Source organism: Nyctereutes procyonoides, unplaced genomic scaffold (genome assembly GCF_905146905.1).
Source record: "Nyctereutes procyonoides isolate TBG_1078 unplaced genomic scaffold, NYPRO_anot_genome, whole genome shotgun sequence".
Lineage (NCBI taxonomy): Eukaryota > Metazoa > Chordata > Mammalia > Carnivora > Canidae > Nyctereutes > Nyctereutes procyonoides.
Genome location: NW_026575147.1, coordinates 16,302,188 through 16,321,767, shown reverse-complemented (window position 1 = coordinate 16,321,767; position 19,580 = coordinate 16,302,188). Strand labels below are relative to the sequence as shown.

The 19,580-nt window shown below is 53.6% G+C and overlaps 1 protein-coding gene across 3 annotated transcripts in view; it reads left to right on the top strand.

The window, feature by feature from the left end:
• Positions 1-2,522: 2,522 nt before the first annotated feature.
• TBX15 (T-box transcription factor 15) overlaps positions 2,523-19,580 on the top strand; it is a 123,487-nt gene continuing 106,429 nt past the window's right edge. Inside the window, exon 1 of one of the 3 annotated variants that reach the window (XM_055312689.1) lies at positions 2,523-2,602. Coding sequence is in view for 1 of the 3 variants with exons in the window: in XM_055312686.1 (XP_055168661.1) it covers positions 17,105-17,309 (205 nt within the window). In the remaining 2 variants the exon portion in view is untranslated. Of the gene's footprint in view, positions 2,603-16,621; positions 17,310-19,580 lie in introns of those variants that run through there. The other 2 variants (XM_055312686.1, XM_055312688.1) reach the window with 2 other exon arrangements.

Genomic DNA, 19,580 nt, shown 5'->3' with positions numbered 1-19,580 from the left:
GGGAAAGGACTGCCAGTTCTGGGGAAGGCTAGAAGCCACTGTTCCCAATCTGTCTGAGACTAGTCCCATGCTCTAGGTTTGTATTACAAAAACATGTTCTTAATCACAATTCAGTGTGACTTAGAAATTACAGATCTGGTGCCTCTGAGAAGAGAGTCCAGTGCCAGGACCTTTGAGCTCAGTGGGTCTCAGTACTGCTATCCAGGAGACCACAAGTCATCATTCCTCTGAGGGAGCTGGAGGATCCTCTTCTGTGCCCCGGCCAGCCTACTGCCAACTAGAGGATGAGGATACCTTCTTCCTCCTGTTTCCCCTGTATCCTTTCTGAAGGGTGGCAGGCTGGAAAGGACAGCCAAACCAGTGCCCTGGTCACTGCAGGGCAGGAACCCAGCTCATTTCTGTTCCCTCTGAACAGAGTCTGTGTGAGCCTGAAAGACCCAGGAAAACAGAGCCAAAGACTTTTCCCTTTCCCCTCTGTTCTTCCCTTCCTCATCTCTCATCCCTTCCCTCATAGTCCCCCTAGCATTTGGAAGTCCTGGAGGTCCAAGAGAGGAGCTGTCTCCAAAGACTTTGCCTCCAGGGCTGCTGCCTGCTTCATCAGGAAGGAGAGTGGGAACAGGGGCAAAGAAAGGAGCATTTTAAAACTCCACTAAAGCCAAACTGAAAAAACAAAAAACAAAAACCACACAAACAAATCAAAGAAACAAACAAAAACCAGTGGCAGCTCTTTGGGCGACAATCTATAATGTTTCAGACCCCACTGCCTGCCCCACAGGAAGGATAATATCTCCTCTTTATTTTTGTTTTGTTTTGTTTTGTTTCACTTTGCTTTTTTATATCTCTTCTTTAAGTGAGACGAGCAGTGATAGGACTCAGAGGCCCCGCAAACAGACTGTAGAGATGGAGCAGAGTCTAACTTGTTTCTACCAGATCCGCTAGAAAAACGTCAAACTGTGGTTGCCTCTGGAGCTGCCCGGTAGTGAGCAGGTTCCAGAAACAGGCCAGACCCAGGGCATAGTTCTCCCAGTGAGGCTTTGGATTTGGGTCAGATACTTGTGATCCGGTTTCTTCACCTGTCTGCCCCGCCCACATCAGCGTCTAAGGCCCAGAGGGGCTTTGCGATTTGCTAGTGCTTTACAGTTTATAAAGTATGAGAGTGGTGACAACCCAAGGCTAGTCTAGCTCAGGGACCTGGGCAGCCTGCCGCCTGCTGCCTTCTTGAAGTTCTCTGGGGACTGCTTTCTGAGTCGCCTCTAAAAAACGAAATCAAACCCAACAGTGTTGAATCAGCTGCTCACTCTACCTGACCCGCCCCCGATGTGATCTACAGCCGTGATCGCTAATGGTCACCCAGGGACAAATTAAAGAATTGAAAATGCTGAGCTCGAGAAGCTGAATTCCTTACACTATCTGGGGTCGTTAATCACCCAGCAGAAACCAGCCCAGCAAGCAGGAAAAGTGGCTAGAGGGACCGAAAGACAGTGGAGGTCTGTGCGCCGCTGTTTGAGGGTTTCAGGTGGAGGGATTCCAATACGGTCGTGCACATGTGTCCGATGTGCATGGAATCCGCGCCACAACTGGCGGTCCCCAGAAACCGAAACCCTTTTGGGCTACTCTAATCGCCCTAATTTTACAAATAAATGTGAACTTGGTAATCAAGGGGCTTGTGCAAGGTTGGTTCGCGACTCGATGGTCCAGTGAGTCGGGTCCACGCCCACACGCATCTGTATCCCAAGAAAAGGAAGCCTGGTTTTTACCCAATACGGTGAGAGAAGATCGGGCGATTCATGTTCAGAGAGTCCCTGGGCCTCTGGGGAACCCACCTCTGAGGGCCGGGTGGGGCGAAGGGTAGTGCACGAAGCAGGAAGGCGCGCGCCTGGAAAAGTGGGACACTCAAGCCTTGCAAAGACAGGAAAGCAAATATCTGGGGGGAGGAGTGTAACTTCTGAGCTGACAAGGAAGGGGAGGCTTCACCACCCACCACCATCTAGGGTGGGGAGGGATCGCTGCAAATTCAACATCCGGGAAACCTGGAGCTTGGGGTCGGTAGTCTGGCACCAGGTCTTCCGAGGAACACGCACCCTCCCAGGAGCCAGCCCCCTGCCCATCCGGAAGCCGGGAGTCCAGGCCTGGATACCCCCTCCTCCGGGGGCCTCGACGCCGGGCTGAGCAGCTCCCAGACCGAGGCGCGGGGAAGCACAGGCGCCGCGCGCTTCCCTCCTCGCGGTGCCCAGGCGGTGCTGGGCTGCCCGACACACTCCCCGGCAGGTGGGCTCCCGACTCGGGGCTCCTCCCGGGCCTGCTCGGGCCCGCTCTTCAGCGCGCTCCCCCCGTTAGCCGCTCTTCTAAGGGGCTCCATAGCTATAGAGACAATTTGCTTAGTGAAGCTCCTAAGACAATGGAAAGTTACGAGGTTTCCTGGATATTGTGCTTGGGAGGCGGGGCCGGGGCCCGCTGACGGCGGTTCCCCCAGCCCTGTCCCCCCCCCTGCCCCCTCAGTCACCGGGCAGCAGGAAGAGGCGGCCAGCCTTCTCCTGCCCTACGGCCGGACGACCCACGGCTGCCCTGCCGCGCCCGCCACCTCTGCACCTGCCTGGCTGAGGTGAGATGCCCGGCGCGCGCTCTGAGGGCGGGTGCGCACAGGCCCGCGCCGGCCGCCGGAGCTGCCGCGGCCACATCCTCCAGGGACCGGGCGGGAGAAGGGAGTGCGAGGCGGGGGGTAATCACCCCTTAGGGAGTGGGAAGAATGAGAATTTTTAGGCGACCTGGGTAAAAGGTCCTTCGTAATTTTGCCTCACAATAACTTAGGGCCAGTCAACGAAGTTTTAGGGACCTTGGTTTTCTTACGTAGAATCGAGAATAACAGCATCCTGTGGCCCCCACGCCCCCAGCTCTCTGGTCGGAGATGCAGCCCCCAGGGCGGCAGGGGAGAAGCGGGACCCGAGGTAGGAAAAAAGCCGGCGCGCTCTCCGTGGTTTTAACCCGTCCTACTCTGGCAGGAAAATCTGAAATTTAAAACGTCAGAAAAGGCCACGCAGGGACAACGCAGATCAAGTACAATCGAGGTGATATTGCTCACTTGGTCTTTCCAGGAAAGGAAAGACCGCAGCGGTCTGGGAGCAGCCGAGAGCCTTCCGGCTTGCCCCGGGCGGGCCCCGAAGGGCGCAGGGAGCCCAGTGGGGACGTGGCGGTCCCCCTACGCGCCTCGCTCCGGAGCTGGGTTCAGCAGACGCGCGGGACCGAGCCTTTAGATCTCTGCCGCCCGGCTCCGCGATAACCTGGCGGCCAACGCCAAGAGGCGGCCAGTCCCTCCCCGGGATCCAACCCAACCTGGACTCAGCCTCTTCAGCCGCAAACATTTCCAAGCCCTGCAACTCGCCGCGCTTGTCTCGCGGCTTCTGCCACTGCTGCCCCCCACCACCCTTGCGAAATTTTGGCTTGGCCGTTGCCAAGCCCCGCGCTTCACTTAAGGAAAGCGCGAGGGGGCTCAAGGGAGCCCGGCCTAGTTGACCAGGCCTGAATAGTTGCCCAGTTGACCTGTCATGTAGAAACGAGTCCACAATCAAGATCTTTGCGACCTTCTGCCTGGAAAGCCTGGGACTGGCCTGAGTCCCCGGAATAATTCGAATCCTAACATAGTTCTCCCCAGTTCTTCCGGCGGAGCCCAAGGGACTTGCCAGCCTGAGCGCAGAGGAGGCTGACAAGGAGCCTCTGGCAGCTGCCTGGTAGTAACTTGGCCATTTGGTGGCGTCTCCGCGGGTTATTTGGGTGTTTGGTGACCCCAGCATCCGTGATTAGCCACCGGCGCCCTCCCTGCTCACCGTGCCCCTGCGCAGTCAGGGAGTCTGTGCTTTGGCTGGAGCCGCGGGGCTCTCGATCGAGTGCTCGAGTGCGAGTGGAGTTGGTGAAGGCGAGTGGAGTTGGTGAAGGTTTCTCCGCCCGCCCAGAACCAGCGCAGTTACGCGCTTCCCCGCTGAGCACCGGGCGAAGACGGAGGAGGAAGAAAATTTAAGATCTACTGGCCAAAATTCATTCTTGAAAACACTTTGAAGTTGGGTAACTAGGACTGCGCCATTCTGCCCCACTCCCTCCCCCATCTCCCCGCTCGGCCAGATGCACCAGAAAGCGGCACTTTGATCTCGCAAAGCAGTAATTTATATTTAAAAATAAATTTTTTTTTTCTGTAAAAAGATGATTGGACCGGGGAGACCATAATACAATTCCACGGGTGCGGGACTGAGGAGCGGCTTTCTGGGCCCGGCCAGGGCTGCCAGGCACATCTGCTCTCCCCGGTTTGCAGCGCATTCCTCTTCGCTAAGGTGTTTTTTTTTTTTTTTCTTCCTGTCTCCCAGCGGACCGGTCCGCGAGATTCACCCCGGGCAGGAAGCTGGGCTTTATTCGTCTTTGACCTAGAGATGCTAGTGGAGGTGTGGAGAGGTTGACCAGGGCGGGGGCAGAGAGGGGAAGCCGGGGTGCTCTTGGAAAAGCTGAGACTCTAACTTCACGTTCTGTGAATTGAATTGGAAGTGAGGGAAGGAGGAGCTCAGAGAGAGAAATCACCCCCTACCTTACAGCGAAGAACTGGGTACCTGCCACCTTATGCCCTGCCAGGAAAGGGGCAGCCGCAGACTCGGTGGGTGGAGGGCCAATACCTACCCGTTCCATCGGTCTGTCCCGCCACTGGGATTTACTGAAATAAAACCGACGTGCAACCTGTTCTGGCACTTGGCCTAATGGCCTCAAATTGGATTAGATTCTCAAGAATATTAAACTCCATACAGCGCCAAACACCGCAGGCTTCACACCGACTCCTCCCACCCGCGCACACCCCCCAGAGAGGTCCTCCCTTTTCTGCCGAGGCCAAGGAGGCCGAACTCCCACCGCTCTAGGGCATGAGAGAAGTCTCGGATTCCCTGGGGTCCTCAGCCCACCAGCCCTTTCACCCCATTACTTTCTATTCTCTAGTTGGAATCTCTTCTCTTTCCTCTCCCTGAGATGTGGGGACTGTGTATCCAACGCATCACAGCTTGAGGAAGCAATGCAGGAGCCTCACCCATCTTCTGTTTGCGGGAGGGTCTTACTAGGCCCCTGGGGTCTCTGTAGGAGTCTGGTCTGTACTAAGAACACTCAGCTAGGCCATTGGCTACAGGAGCTCTGCCCTGTATGAGAAAGACCCGGTCCAGGCCCTCTCCCTAGTCCTTTCTTCAGACTCACCCTAAAGCTTACTTTGGGAAGATGGATCAGAGCCGGATATCCTGATTTTATGCCCAGGCCAGGGTTAGGATTTCAGGAGGTGAAATAGTCATGTCCATATCCGCTTTCCTTCAATTTTCTTTCTTTTTCTTTTTTCCTCTTCTTTCCTTTTGTTACTTCTCCCTCCCTCCCTCCATCCCTCCCTCCCTCCCATAAGTTTTGTCTTGCCCTTCGATCCTTCCTTTTCCTCTCATGTTTCTCTGGCTTTTGTTTTCTGTAGCCTCTCAGTCTAAAAGTCCCAATCATGCTTCTCAGGCTCTGAGGCGGCCACTGTATTTGCCCACCCTCACTGCTAGATCGAGATAGAGCCAGCAGGGCACCTGGGGAATTGGGAGCAGAACAGAAGCTGACCACCTTAGAGTGGTCAAGGGGCACTGTAGGGCCTGAGGCAAAGGCCCAGGAGAGGGGCTGGCTCCCCCTGCACATTCTTTTCCTCTCCCTTGCCCTGACACTCCCATTCACTCACCTCTCTCTCCACCTTGCAGGACACCTGTGAGCTCTGCTTCCCGTGATAGTGTAAACATTCAGGAAAAATAGATGGAAAGGAAGCAAGTGGGAGTCTCAGGGCAGGTAGAAAAGTGGACCAGGTCAGCTGGTTGGGTGAAAAGATGCATCTGTGGCACTGAGGGAAGCTCCATGGGAAGAGAGACAGGGGTGGACGTTACCAGTGAGGGCACAAGGGGGTTTGAGAGCAGCATGGAGCTCCTGCCTGGGCAAACAGCCACACCAAGGACTCGGGCATAATACAACATTGCTTCAACAGGAGTTTTATTTAATTTTTTTAAAGATTCTATTTATTTATTTGACACACATACACACACGGTGTGGGGGGGGTGGAGAGCACAAGCAGGGGGAGCAGCAGGCAGAGGGAGAGGGAGAAGCAGGCTCTACACAGAGCAGGGTGTGCGATGCGGGGCTCTATACTAGGACCCTGGGATCATGACCTGAGCCAAAGGCAGATGCTTAACTGACTGAGCCACCCAGGCGCCCCTCAATGGGAATTTTAATGCAGTGTTTGCTCAAAGCAAGTTTGCCAGGGAGACTGGATTTGCCATCAGGGAGAGAGAAAAAATAGCCCAAGAAGAGAGGCTGCCAACATTCCACCAAGAAACCAAAATCAGGAGAAGGGAAAAAGGAGAAGGTATGATCTGCTGGAGTTCTACCCTCTTCCCTCTTTCTGGATCCTGCAGGAAGATCCTGCTGGCTTTGACCAGTGCCCAGGGCCATCCCAGGGACTGTTCTCTGAAAATATTCCTGCACCCACACAGCCCCAACTCTCCCAAGCCTGCCTTCACTTTGTGTAGGAAGCAAGAGCTAGCCCTGTGACTTGGGTGAATGGAGGCATGCCCCCACCCCTCGCATGGAACAAGATCTGACTCAGTCTGAGTACCACAGAGCCTGAAGGTTTCCTGGGACTTTGGGGCATCACTGCAGAGGTGCACCCTTTGAGGGGTGGGGACTCCAGATGATGAGTCTGTCTCCTGCCCAAGCTCAGTTGGTCTGAGGCTCCACAGGGAGCCCTCCTTGGACACCAGGGACCTCTGCTTTACTCTTCTTTCCCACCAAATTAAACCAAAAAGCTATCCTTCTCAAGCCAAACCCAGGTATTTCTTCCAAACTCTGAAGTTCTCCCTTATTATGCTGGGTCCTAAGGCCCTAGGAGTTTTCCTTCTCTGTCCCCTTTTATGTGACAAATCGGATATCTGAGGCTTCAGCTATTTTGAGGAATAAACTGCTGATGCCAATCAGGGGCCACATGACCTTTTCCTTATTTGCATTTTAAACAGATCTGAGCTGGAGAAATAAGGACTAAAATATACTATGGACCGCTAAATTGAGCCTTGTGAATGTGTGTATAGGTGAGAGGGGGAGGGAGATGGGAGGAGAACTCACGTTGAAAATGTTTGACGAGGGGCACCTGGGTGGCTCAGGGGTTGAGCATCTACTTTTGGCTCAGGATTGATCCCGGGATCCTGGGATGAGTCCCTGCATCAGGCTCCCTGTGGGGAGCCTGCTTCTCCCTCTGCCTATATCTCTGCCTCTCTCTGTGTGTCTGTCATGAAAAAATAAATAAAATCCAGAAAGAGCCACCCAGGTGGCTCAGCGGTTTAGTGCCACCTTCAGCCCAGGGGGTGATCCTGGCGCCCCAGGTTGAGTCCCACGTCGGGCTCCCTGCAAGGAGCCTGCTTCTCCCTCTGCCTGTGTCTCTGCCTCTCTCTCTCTGTGTGTGTCTCATGAATAAATAAATAAAATCTTTTTAAAAAATAGAGAGACAGAGAGAGAGAGGGAGGGGAAGGAAGGAAGGAAGGAAAGAAGGAAGGAAGGAAGGAAGGAAGGAAGGAAGGAAGGAAGGAAGGAAGGAAGGAAGGAAGAGCAAGCAAGAAAGGAAACATTTGAGGGCCCACCATAGGGAGCAGTATCTCCCTAGTGACCTTGGAGTTATGACTCTTATGCCAGATTAACACACTGTTAATCTGTTCAGGAAATTCCCAATCTGAGGGCAGAAGTGGTCTGGCTACCATCCACTACTGGGTGGACAAATGTCACTGGGGAAGGACAGGTGCTGTGAACTGAGCTGAGGTGGAGTGGGGCTCAGTTGCCTCCTATTGCTCAGTTACCAGCCTGAAGTATCTCATGGAAGATCTGTGCCTGGGGGAGTGGATGGCCCCATCAGGCGCAGGCAGGAAGCCTACAGGGAATAGGTGGTTTGGGGGTTCAATCAATAAAGGATCTAGGCACATAAACCCTATGCTAATAAAGCAAAGCAGCCGGGGTCCAGCCTCACCAGGAGGGAAGGTCCAGGGATGGCAAGTCTGTGGGTACAGGTAGAAGCCAACTTGAGGTGAGTACCAAGGAGGAGCCATGGGAGCCAACCAGAGCTTGGCAGCTTGATCTTCCTTAGAGAGCCAGCAGCCACCCCCTTCCCTTCCAGTATGATTGGTGGTGTTGTATCTTCTCTGTTCAGCATGGTCAGGTAAGGAAAGACAGGGTGGAGCTCTTGCCCTTCTATCTCCTCCCTGGCAAGGACACTGCACTCAAACTGAGAAGGCCATCTGGGTGTATTTTAGATGGGGTGGGCTTTTTTTGGCCTGTGTGAGACAATTCCATCAGTTCCTCCCCAGCTCTGCTACCTTTGTTAGAGTCACTTAAAGGCAGAGACAACGCAGGTGTGTAAATGGCATGTTAGTGTCTTTGCACCCAGAGAGGCTGGGGGTATAGGGATTAAGAATTCTGGCTGTTCAATATCCACAATAGCCAAACTGTGGAAGGAGCCTTGGTGTCCATCGAAAGATGATGGATAAAGAAGATGCGGTTTATGTATACAATGGAATATTACTCAGCCATTAGATACAATGAATACTCACCATTTGCGTCAATGTGGATAAAACTGGAGGGTATTATATGCTGAGTGAAATAAGTCAGTTGGAGAAGGACAAATATTATATGGTCTCATTCATTTGGGGAATATAAAAAATAGTGAAAGGGAATAAGGGGAAAGGAGAAAAAAAATGAGTAGGAAATACCAGAAAGGGAGACAGAACATGAGAGACACCTAACTCCAGGAAACAAACAAGGAGTGGAGAAAGGGAGGTGGGCAGGGGATGGGGGTGACTGGCACTGAGGGGGGCACTTGACAGGATGAGCACTGGGTGTTATGCTATATGTTGGCAAATTGAACTCCAATAAAAAAAAGAAAATGGGGAAAAAAAGAATTCTGGCTGTAAAAAAAAAAAAAGAAGAAGAAGAAGAATAATTCTGGCTATAGAGCTATAATACCTGCACTGAAAGGTGTGAGACCCATGCCAAGTTACATATCTCCCTTTGTACCTCAGTTGCCTCCTCTGTAAAATGGGGCTGGTAGCACTGGTTCTTGGTTCACAGAGCTCAAAGTGGGTAGAATGAGTTGGTTTATGGAAAGCACTTAGCACAAGGCCTGGCACAAAGTAAAAGGCCCGGTGGGTATGAGTTCTTCCTAAATGGTGCAGGCTAGAAAGAGAAGAGATCCGGAATGAGATTTGGCGGCATGAGATGAAGGCTGTGGAAATACGTGCTTCTTAACTTTTCTCTCTGATTTTCCTGGAAGCGTTTTCCTCTGGATGGCAAATCCTCTGCTGTTTTTCCGAGCTGGGTCAGAAGTTCTCTTTCCCATGAAAGCAGACAAGGAGAGCAATATTGGGGGCACATGTTGGTGGGTGTAGTGGCTCACCATGGTGCCACTGCTGTTGCCTCACAGAATTCCCAAACATCTTGGGCCTCTGGTGCTGCAGACACCACTGGGGATTGGGAGAATATGCAAGCTCTGATTGTTCTGTCCTGGAAACACCTTCATTTGCCTGGGTTTGTTGACCTATGAAGTCTCTGGAAAGTATATACTGTTCAGTGAATATTTTTCCTGCTTAGGCATAGATAGCCTTCCTTGTCCCTGGCTTCCTGTTGTACTTGGCTGTGGGCTAGAGTACGATGGTCCTTACTGCCATTTGAGTGCCACCAGCGTTGGACTGCCTCCTCCCCCTACTCCCAGAACAAGCCCTGTAACTGGCAATGTCAGCCTCTCCACAGACACTTATCGTGTGTCTTTGTTCTGAAAGCCCATCAGAGTGGTAAAACGACTGTCTGTATGCACATATATGTAATTGGTTTTATATTAAATGGTGTATGTTTTATATATGTAATAATGTTTTACATATATAAACATTTCAAGGGGCTCATTTGTCGGGACCATGAGGCTCCCATGCATGGACACACCAAGTGTAGCCATGGGGTTGCCCAGCAACCTGTTGGTGACATCCCTATCCCAGCTAGTCTCCATGTCACTAGGGATGTGATGCACATCGCCTAAGAGTTGTAGATATTTTTTCCACCCATACTGATTTGGTTTTGCTTAAGAAGGGTAGAAGAGGTGGCTTATGAATTATGGACTGACACTGATGAAAAGCCACCCGTGACCTAGCTCATGCACCTCTTCCCAGCTCCTCCTTCCCCAGCCAGAGGGCACAAGCAAGCCCGGGTCTGGCCAGTGTAGCTATGCCTCCCCGCCCCACTCCCACACACCCACTCGGAAGGATTTAGTTCCCCAGCCCGTCCTCAGAGCTGTGTGTTCAGAGAGCCAGTTTTCCACTCTCTTTATATAATGGACAATTCGTTCTTCACTCCTGAAGAGGGAGAGATTGATCCATAAGGAGGCTGTAAAAATCTAAAATCTACTTGTCGGTGTTTGCCAGTGCAGGCTCAGGCCCAGACAGCTCAGCTAGTTCTACCGAAGGCATTTTGCTCCTGGGTGGCCGATTTTTATTAGTGACAAGCGAAATCCAAACACATCTGGCAAAAAAGCCATCACATCAAGGTCCTAATGCGTCAAATCATTTGCTTTTAGCTGCTGGTCCTTGTGGGCTGCCCCATTTCAGTCCCCTAAGTGCCTTTCTGCCTCACCACTGCCAGCCTTCCCATCCCAACCCCAGGAACCCCTAAGTATCCTTTTGTAGGTTCCAGGACTTTGGCCCACTGTGTTAGACTGTGGGGCCTGGGGCTTCTCCCCCCATCACCCCCATAAGCTTTAGATAATCCTTCCTCTCAGTGGAAAAACCAAAGGGAACTCTTAACCTTGCTTAGCCAAGCACCTGCAAAAACCAGCAGGAAAAGAGAGATGGAGTCACATGTAAAGGCAAACCTAGGAGAGAGCTGGGAGTCCTCAGGTCAGAAGGAACTCAAAAGAATGCTTTGCCTAAGAAGTGTCTGGCTCCTGGGGTTTGGCATTCTGGCCCAAGGCAGGCTGGCTAGAAGGTGAAATGGGCTGCATGTGATTAAAAGCAAAACAAGACAAAACCCTCCTGCTCCTGTTTGGTGTCATTTCTCACTGCCCAGTTTTCCAGTCCCTGCTGGGTTTCCAGGGCTTGGGAATGCCCTGGTCTTGCCCAGGCACTGAGTAGGTCTCCCAAGGGGTGAGGCCTCAAGGATGGGTGCTCATCATTTCCCCCTTCTTTTGTCACCTAAGAGACCTTGCCCAGGGACAGAGGAAGCTCCATGCAGATGAAGGAGGAGGTCGGGGGACAGCCACATGGATTCAGCTTAGGCAAGTGAGAGAGAGAGAGAGAGAGAGAGAGAGAGAGAGAGTGTGCTCAAGGGAGCTGAGGAGTTGGGGGAAAGATACAGCAGGCGGAATTCCAGTAGATTTCTGCCGACTTTAGGGCTAGCTGAGTGTGTGGCCAGGTAGAATGTTTCCTCATATGGCTGTGCGTGATGCTTTGTACCCAACGCTGGGTTGTTTCTACATGCAAGTTTGATTCTAGAAAGGCATGCAGGCACATGCATATGGCTGCACTTGGCGTGTCCATGCATGGGTATGCTGCTAGACAGATACAACCATGGCTTTGTATAATCATGCAAAATATACGCAAGGAACCTTGTACTTACAAGCTTCCTATACAAGTCTATAGGAGTTACTGGTGTACGCACGTTTATTTGGGGGTGCACGCTGGTGTCTTCAAAATCTGCGACTGTGGGTTGGGTTGTGTAGGGTTGCCCAGCAACCTTGAGCTCACGAAGGTACCGGAATGGTACCTTCCAGCCCAGGCCAAGCAAGGCGAAAGAAAGGCGCTGCACGGCCTTCCAGAAAGCCCCTCAGCCTCGCGGCGGCCACACACCCGCCTTCCCTAGCTCCTGGGTATGCAGAGGCAGGCTCCTCCCTCACCCTCAGTGGGCTCAGCGCAGGCTCGAGGTTTCGCTTCCTGCGAAGGCTGGCAGGGCAGGAGCCGGCGGCCCCCACGGCGGGCGCAGGCTGAAGGCGAAGGTCCGACTGCCGGGCTGCACGATCCTCGCGGGGAAAAGAGGCGCTGGGCCTGGGGGAACAGGATTTCCTCGCCTCCTGGGCGCGGCCGCTCTGGGCACGGCCGCACAAGGCCCCCTTTGTGGAGGGGCCCAGCTCCTGCGCAGACCGAAGGCGGCGAACAATAGCGCAATGTTGCCGCCCGCCGGGCCAGGCTCTCCCGGTTACACCACGGCCGCCCGCCGAAGGCGAGGAAACCGGGTGGCGCTTTTTTATAGTCACAAATATAAAATCGGGGCTTTCTCCCCTTTCGCTCGCCCCCTACCCCAACGCCGATAGAAAGCAGATAAATTTATGAAGGGCGAGCTAAGAGAATAATTACAGGGTGAAGGCCGTTAAATTTTATTTCCAGTCCCAAAGGCAAAACCTGCGATTTTATTGCAAACATCTGGAAGGACCAAGAGGTGGGCACGCTGCTGGTTTAAAATAAAAACAAAAGATTTTATTTCGCGAAAACAAAAAAACATCATTAAAGACCCTTTCGCCCCCACGGGCATTTATTTTAAAAAGTGTGAGGGGGTGGTTGAACAGTCGAGGACGCACGCCCGGTCCCGAAGCGCCGGGCAACCTGAACCAGCCCGGAGACTGGAGATGCGGTCTGCCCGGTCTGCCCGGTCTGCCCGAGGGGGCCTGCGCAGTGTCCGCCGCGCTGGCACGGGGCGGGCGGGCGTTTCCAGAAATCAGCTCCCTCCCACGCCCACCCAGGGGCTCCAGGCCAGGTGTGCCACCCCCTAACTGGGCGCCAGTTTGGAAGAAGTGCAAAGTGGGCACGTTGGCCTCATATTCCCGGAAGATTCGATCACAGGAACAATAAAACCTCAGGTCCGTTCAGCCTCCGATTGAAAATATTGCCTCCTTTGCTTGCCTGCTCCTTCACTCTGCCGACAGGGAAACTGAGGCACAGGCCATGAACTGGCTGGGGGAAGGTCACATAGTTTAGACCGAGGGGGACCTGTTCACTAGGCTTCACCTGCCTTGGAGTCTAGAGGGTTACCTCCCACCCCATAGTCGCTTTCGTAATGCCTAGACAGGCTTGAATTCATTGTAATTGCCTCACCCCTGCCGGGTGTCCTGGCCCACCTGTTTAAGGGCAGACTAACTTGTCCTGCTGGCAACAATTTTTTTACTTTATTTTCACTTACACAAAACTGCAAAATCCCAGAGCCTGGTAAGATCACCTTGTATTGAGGTATTAGCAGTGAGTGATGGCATTTAGTGTGAAGAAACAGAAGGAAGACTGGTATGTGGGGGATGTAGAGGCTGTGTTGCTAGGACTCTTGTCCTTGCACAGCAGAACTCTGCTGTTCCTTTGAAAAAAAATCAGAATATCTAGACATGGTCAGTTTTAGATGAGCAGTCATTATGCTGCTCTTTCCTTTTGGGCTTTCTTCCTGTCAAGGCTGGGACTCTGTATCCGTTTCCCATAGGTCCCTACAGGTGGTCAGTGAGGTCCTGTCTCCCACTCTCCCCTTGATTCCTTCTGACTCTTTAGGTGCTTAATAACCTCTTCCTCTTTAGGACCTGCAGGGCAATAGGGTAGGGGACCACCAGCTTGTTCCTTTTCCATCAGCTTCAGGCCTGAAATAGACCTGTAGACTCCACCCAAGACCTAAGGTTGGTGGCTGGGAAATCTGGGGATTGCCTCAGGAATTAGCCTCATGCATTGGGCATCCTACTTTTAATTCCTAAACATTAAAGGGGGGACAGATTGGGTCACGAGATTTTGAAAATGCTTTGATATAATGAGTGGAGAAAATGTATAGCACACTCCCAGATTTCTACGTTTCATCCCCCAAGCCTTTTTTTCTTTTCCCAACCACATAAAATTATACACTTAAGTCACAGACAGTAAACCATCTGCTTAATCTTTCTTCAGATCGTCCTGCCAGTCAGTACTGGGTCACAGACCAAGGAATGCATGCCCCTGGGGGGAGGGGTACTTAGAATGACTGCTGCAGTCACAAAAAGAAAATATCCCCGGCCCTCCCATTTACCTGAAGGAAAGCTTCTATTTTCATGAATAATGATCCAAAGCAACATGGCTTCATGATCATCTGATTTGTTTTAATGGCCTAATTCACAATTCTAGGATATGTGTATATACTGCAATGGAGGCAGGGGCAACCTATGTGTAGACCTGAAGGAAGGGTAATAGGAACTCCTCTGAGAACTCTATGCAGAATGTGTGTTTTGGGGTGAGGTGCAGATGCATGCTATTGAAGCCAGTGCTCTCTTTTCTATGTGTGTGTCTCTCCAACATGTGTAAATGGTCATCTACATTGTACAGGCTTTCTGGACCTGCATCTAGGTATGTGGATAAGCCAAAGTCCTCTTTTTGAGAAGCTTTCACAGTCTCAAGGAGGGTGTGTGGCCTATGGTACATCTACTTCTCAATCCAAACCAGGTCTGTGTGGGAAGGCCAAGGCAAGAGGCTGCCAGAGGGAGATGGGAGATACGGGCAAGGGGAGGAGGAAAACCCTGGGAAGGAAGAGAGGCTGGCCCCATCTATGCTATCCCACTGGGCCTGGTCCCAACCGGCCCTAGCCACCTGAAGGGCAGTGAAACCAGAATCAGGAGCCAGGAGCCCAAAGAGAAGTCTAAGCCACTGGAAAAGGTAACTGTGCGCTCCTGGCTGGCCTTTGTCTCCCCCTCTTTTGCTGAGGCCCCGTTGTGGTGATTGTGCTGTCACTTTCTGCCCCAGCTCATGGCAGCAACGCTGAATGGTGACTGAGGTGGGAGACCCTGTGCCTTGCCCTGCAGTCTCCCAAGTGTGGTGGGAGACACAGAGGGGCTTTGTGAGTAGCTTCTAGATCCCAAGGTTCTTGGAGTGCTGCTGGGGATCCCCAAGCCTGAGGAAGGCTCCTGGAAGTCACTGGAGGCCAAGCCTGCCTGAATCACCTGAATCGCACTCAACCTGTGGCTTCCACTATTCTTTCTTCATTTGCTGCTCGGCTAGCTTCCCCTCACCTTGCTGATGCCCAATTTGAGGGAGCTCTAAAAATGTTCTTTTTTGCTTTTCTCTGAAAAAGCCCAAGGTGCAATGGTGACACTCAGCCGTTCCCTGCAGCACCAGAACACTTCCAACTATAATATCAAGGACTAGATTTACCGCAGGGTCCGGAGGGGAATGTGGCCGTTTCAGAGGCCAGACAGGCCCTCTGCTGTCGCCCCAAAGTGGAAGGGGAGGGAGATGGGCGCTAGGTCTTTGCGGTGGGGGGGGGGGAGAAGGTGTCCTCTGCCCTAGGTTTGCTGACCCTGCTCCCGGCTTGGCTTTCGGGGACACTTGTCTGCTAATCCTCTTGGTCTGTCGCTCGCACCCAGGGAGCTGGCTCTCTCCTCCCTCTTCGCTCCGGGATAGAAGCGTCTGGACCAAGGCGTTGGGATGGGAAGATCAGGCTGTGGTTAGGCCGCCGTCCGCGAAATCCGAGACCTTCTTTTCTGCTTGGCAGGATCAACTTCTCGGCCCCTGTGAACTGGCTCTGCGCTGAGCTGCGCTCGGGGTCTCCAGCGGCCCGCGACCAGTGGCATGGCCCAGGAGGGGGTGTGGGAAATGAGAATGGCCAGAGGGCTGGATTGTAAATTCCAGAGAAATCTCTGACGACCGCGCTGTCCTGAAAAAAAAAAAAATTTTTTTTTTTTTTTGAGGGTGGTGGGAGGGTCAGTGAGCCGGGACAGCTGGTTCCCGAGGTGATCAGATTTGAAGGGAATTCTGAAAAAGCTCTTCCGCTGTCAAAGTTGCCGGCTGCCCTTGCGCATCCCCTCTCCGTGGGTTCTCCAGAGCAGGCGCCCCGAGCAGGCAAAGCTCAGCTCAGCATCCACGCCGAGGGGAAGGCGAGCATTGCTGCGTGCGGGCCCAGGCGGGAGGAGCCTTGGGAGCGCGCGGTCCGCCGGGCGCCCCGCCGCCGGCCTCTTGCTTGGACGGAGCAGAGCCTACGTCTCCTTCGCCACCAGGTAGAACTGGAAGGAGGAAGCGCCTTGAGATCCACAGTTACAAGACCCTCGATAGTAACGGGGCGACTTTGTTTATTTCTTTCGTTTTGCGTTAGCCAGGGTTGCTTCGAAATCGTACCACGGGAAAATAACCTGTGGGGCGAAATCCCGACAGAACCCGAACACTTACAGCGTCTGGAGGCAGGCGCGAGATTATCGGGGTCGTTTTCTGGGCGTTTTTGGGCAGGTCGAGAGCCCCCCCAATTCCAGATCGGTCATTAAAATGACTCTGGGCTTGCAGCGTCTGTGAAACTTAGCAGATTTGGGAGGAAAAGGTACGGATTTGGGACTGGCAGGAGTATGGAGAGGCACCGATCAGACCTCGACTTTGGGCTTTCCTCCCTCCCCCATGAAGAACTCGTGGGGGACCGGGGAGCCAGGGGTTAAAGTCGGCCCGGGAGCATCCCCGGACTACCCGCGCCGAGCCTTGGCCCGGGCCTCAGTCTCTCCCCTTCTTCCATTGGCCCGAGCTCCCAGGGTTTCTCCTGTTCCCTCCTCGCCATTGGTCGGGGGCTGGCTTTTTTTCCCCTCAGACTTTCTCTTCCTCCCCCTCCCTCTCCCTCACCCCACGGACAGGAGCGCACCGCCTGCCCCCAGCTCCTTGGGAAGGGAGGAATTCAGAAAAAAAGTTTCCCAGAAGTTTGGATCAGAGGAAGGACGGGAAGACCGAGAGAGGAAGAGGGAGAGGGAGGAGAGAAAAGGGAGAGGGAGGAGAGAGAGAATAAAAAAAAAAAAAAAAAGATGAAGTCCAGTCTGCACAGCCTGTGAGCGCCTGCCCCGGTGGGTGGGAAGCAGGACTCGGGCGCTCATGCAGCGAGCGGGCGGCGCTCCGGGCGCTCGTTCCTAGCCGCTGGGGCAGCCAGGGGCGCTGGTCCCGGCCGGCAGCGGAGGGCGGGGGAGGACGCAGGGGGAGGGTGCAGAGGAGCCGCAGGGCCGCCGCCTCTCCCGGGCCCGGCCCGGCGGGCGCTCGGAGCGTGAGGGCGCGGGCTGTTCCCTCAGTAGCGGGGGCGAGCGGAGGCCGGGGTGCGGGCGGCTAAGATGAGTGAAAGGAGAAGATCTGCAGTCGCCCTGAGCTCGCGAGCACATGCCTTCTCGGTTGAAGCCCTGATCGGCTCGAATAAAAAGCGGAAACTGAGAGACTGGGAGGAGAAGGGGTTGGACCTGTCCATGGAGGCGCTGAGCCCCGCGGGCCCACTCGGAGACGCGGAGGACGCGGCCGCACACGGCCTGGAGCCTCACCCGGGTGAGTGCGCAGGACCGGACCGACGGAGGCGGGCGGAGCGGGGACGCGGGCGGACTGGTGTGGAGGGAGGCCCTGCTCGCTGACGCCCTGCCGTGCTCCAACGCGGGTTTCCCTTTCTTTGCGCAAATGTCAGCAGCCTTCCCCAAGTTCGCCGCGGACAATTTGGGGGAACCGAGCCTTGCATTTTCTTCGCCAGCCTCAAGCAAAGAGGCCTCGGTCCCATCCCTTTCTGTTCTGGGACCGGAGCGCACGGTTCTGGGGTTTACAGCTGAGCGGCCGCAGGCCCCTGGGGTTGAGGAGGGGCGCAGATCGAAGGCGACCACAGGAGTGGAGAGGGGCTGGGATTCGCTTCTGAGAGCTCCAGAGGACCGGCGCGGAGTTCTCGGGCGCGATACCCAGTCTCGGGAAATGCCCGGTCTGTCCCATTTAGCCTCCGGCCTCGGTCCTCGCCCTTCCCCCACCAATTTTTCGGGGACTCAAGTTCTTGTGTTTCCCCTACTCGGGAGACGACGCAGCATAATTATATTTCTCCTTCACAGTGCTTATGGAAAAAGGTTGTATGTTAGACCTCTCACCCTGCGCCCTGGGTCACTCTTAAGGGCCCACAGGTCTGTGTATTGGGGGGAGCAGAGCGATTAATTTGTGTCTCGGATCTATGCACAGTGTATGCACACCACACGTAAAACACAGAGCCGACGTTGGTATCTGTATTTTAGCAGAAACCTGGATGGGTTGTTGAAGGAAGGGGGAGACAACTTAACGTTTTGTATTAAGTGCCAAGATTTCCACTGTGCAAAACAGCCCCTGGGAACAGCTGTTGTCGGAAGAATCTTGCGCGCGCGCGCGCGCGCGCGCGCACACACACACACACACACACACTTATACACGTACGCTTGCAGCTTGGTTTAGCGGTTTCAGAAACTTTCCAGCCAGGACTTCTACTGCTATTCTAGAGGTGCTCCTGCTGACCAGCTAGGGTTGGGGAGTAAACCTGCGTCAGCGCGCTGGAAAGCGGAAAGCCAGGGTGGGGGCGGCGTCTCGCAAAGGGATGGGGGGCGACCACGGGCCCAAGAGCTTGGGGACCGAGCTTGGGGCCCAGGGGCTTGGGGGCTGGAAAACTGGCCGACCCAAGGAGGGACAGCTGTCGCTTACATTTTCTCTTTCGGCAGTGACAGTTCAATTTCCATGCTCCCGAGGCTAATAATAACGCGATTAGCGGGTGACTTGCAGAGACCAGAGTTTTATGAATTCTCCGTGTTCTTGTGGCCCGTTACGGTATTTGAGTTTAGTGCTGGGGAATTATTTTTATTAGTCGATGAAAAGAAAATTAAAAGGAGATTTATTTCGTCCGCTCAAATCTTTCCCTGTATTTGGATGCGGGTGCCTGTCCACGCGGACCCCTGTGTGGGCAATCCAGAAAGGAACGCGTGGCTAATGTGTGTTTCCCATCTCTGGCCAGACCCTATTTCCACACCGCATTTAGATGTTGTCAGAATCTCACTTGGGCCTTCACACAGTTTAGTGGAAGTTCTTTCAAGGCCTCATGACAACTCATGATTAGGGAAGTTAGTTTATTTTACTTTGCTGATGGTGGAAGAGACAGAAATTATTCAACTGCGTGTGGCAGGCACCGTGGCCGCGGGTACTTTTCTCCAGGGAGAGGAGGCCAGGTCGGCTGAAGCTGCGTCTAGGGTCACTGGTTCAAAAGGACCAACACCTAGAGTCATAATCAGAGACTCAGTTTTTACAGTTTTCTCTTTCTGCCGTTCTTCTCAGCTATAGTGAGGAGAGAAAAGGTTGGAAGAAGGAGAGACCAGTCCAGAGACATAAAGGCCAGGACCTGTTTTCCAAAATGCTGTTTTCTTGCTCTCACAGTATAGGGGTAGGGGGTGATGACCTAACACAGAACTTTATGTCACACAGAGTTCGGCTGACCCTTTCCCATTTCATTTTATCGTTTTTTTTTTTTTTAAGAAAAAGATGGGCATTTGGATTAGAGAAAACGAAATATGTTTGTGGGGCTAAGGCCGGGGAGAAAGAAGGAGCTGAAAGACCAGAGCACTTTCGGGCCTCCTGTGGGGCCAGGCTACCAGCTGGGCCTGGCTGCGCCCTGCACCCAGGGAATCTCCAAGCTGGAGCCCCCTCCGCAATGGCCAAAGCTTTCTTACCACCCGGACATAGAAAGAGAAAAGATCTTTCAGAAAAACTGCACGGTGGTGTGCAGCCTCCGCAGTCCCCAGAGTGGAGGAGGCGGAGTTGCAGCCTCTGGGC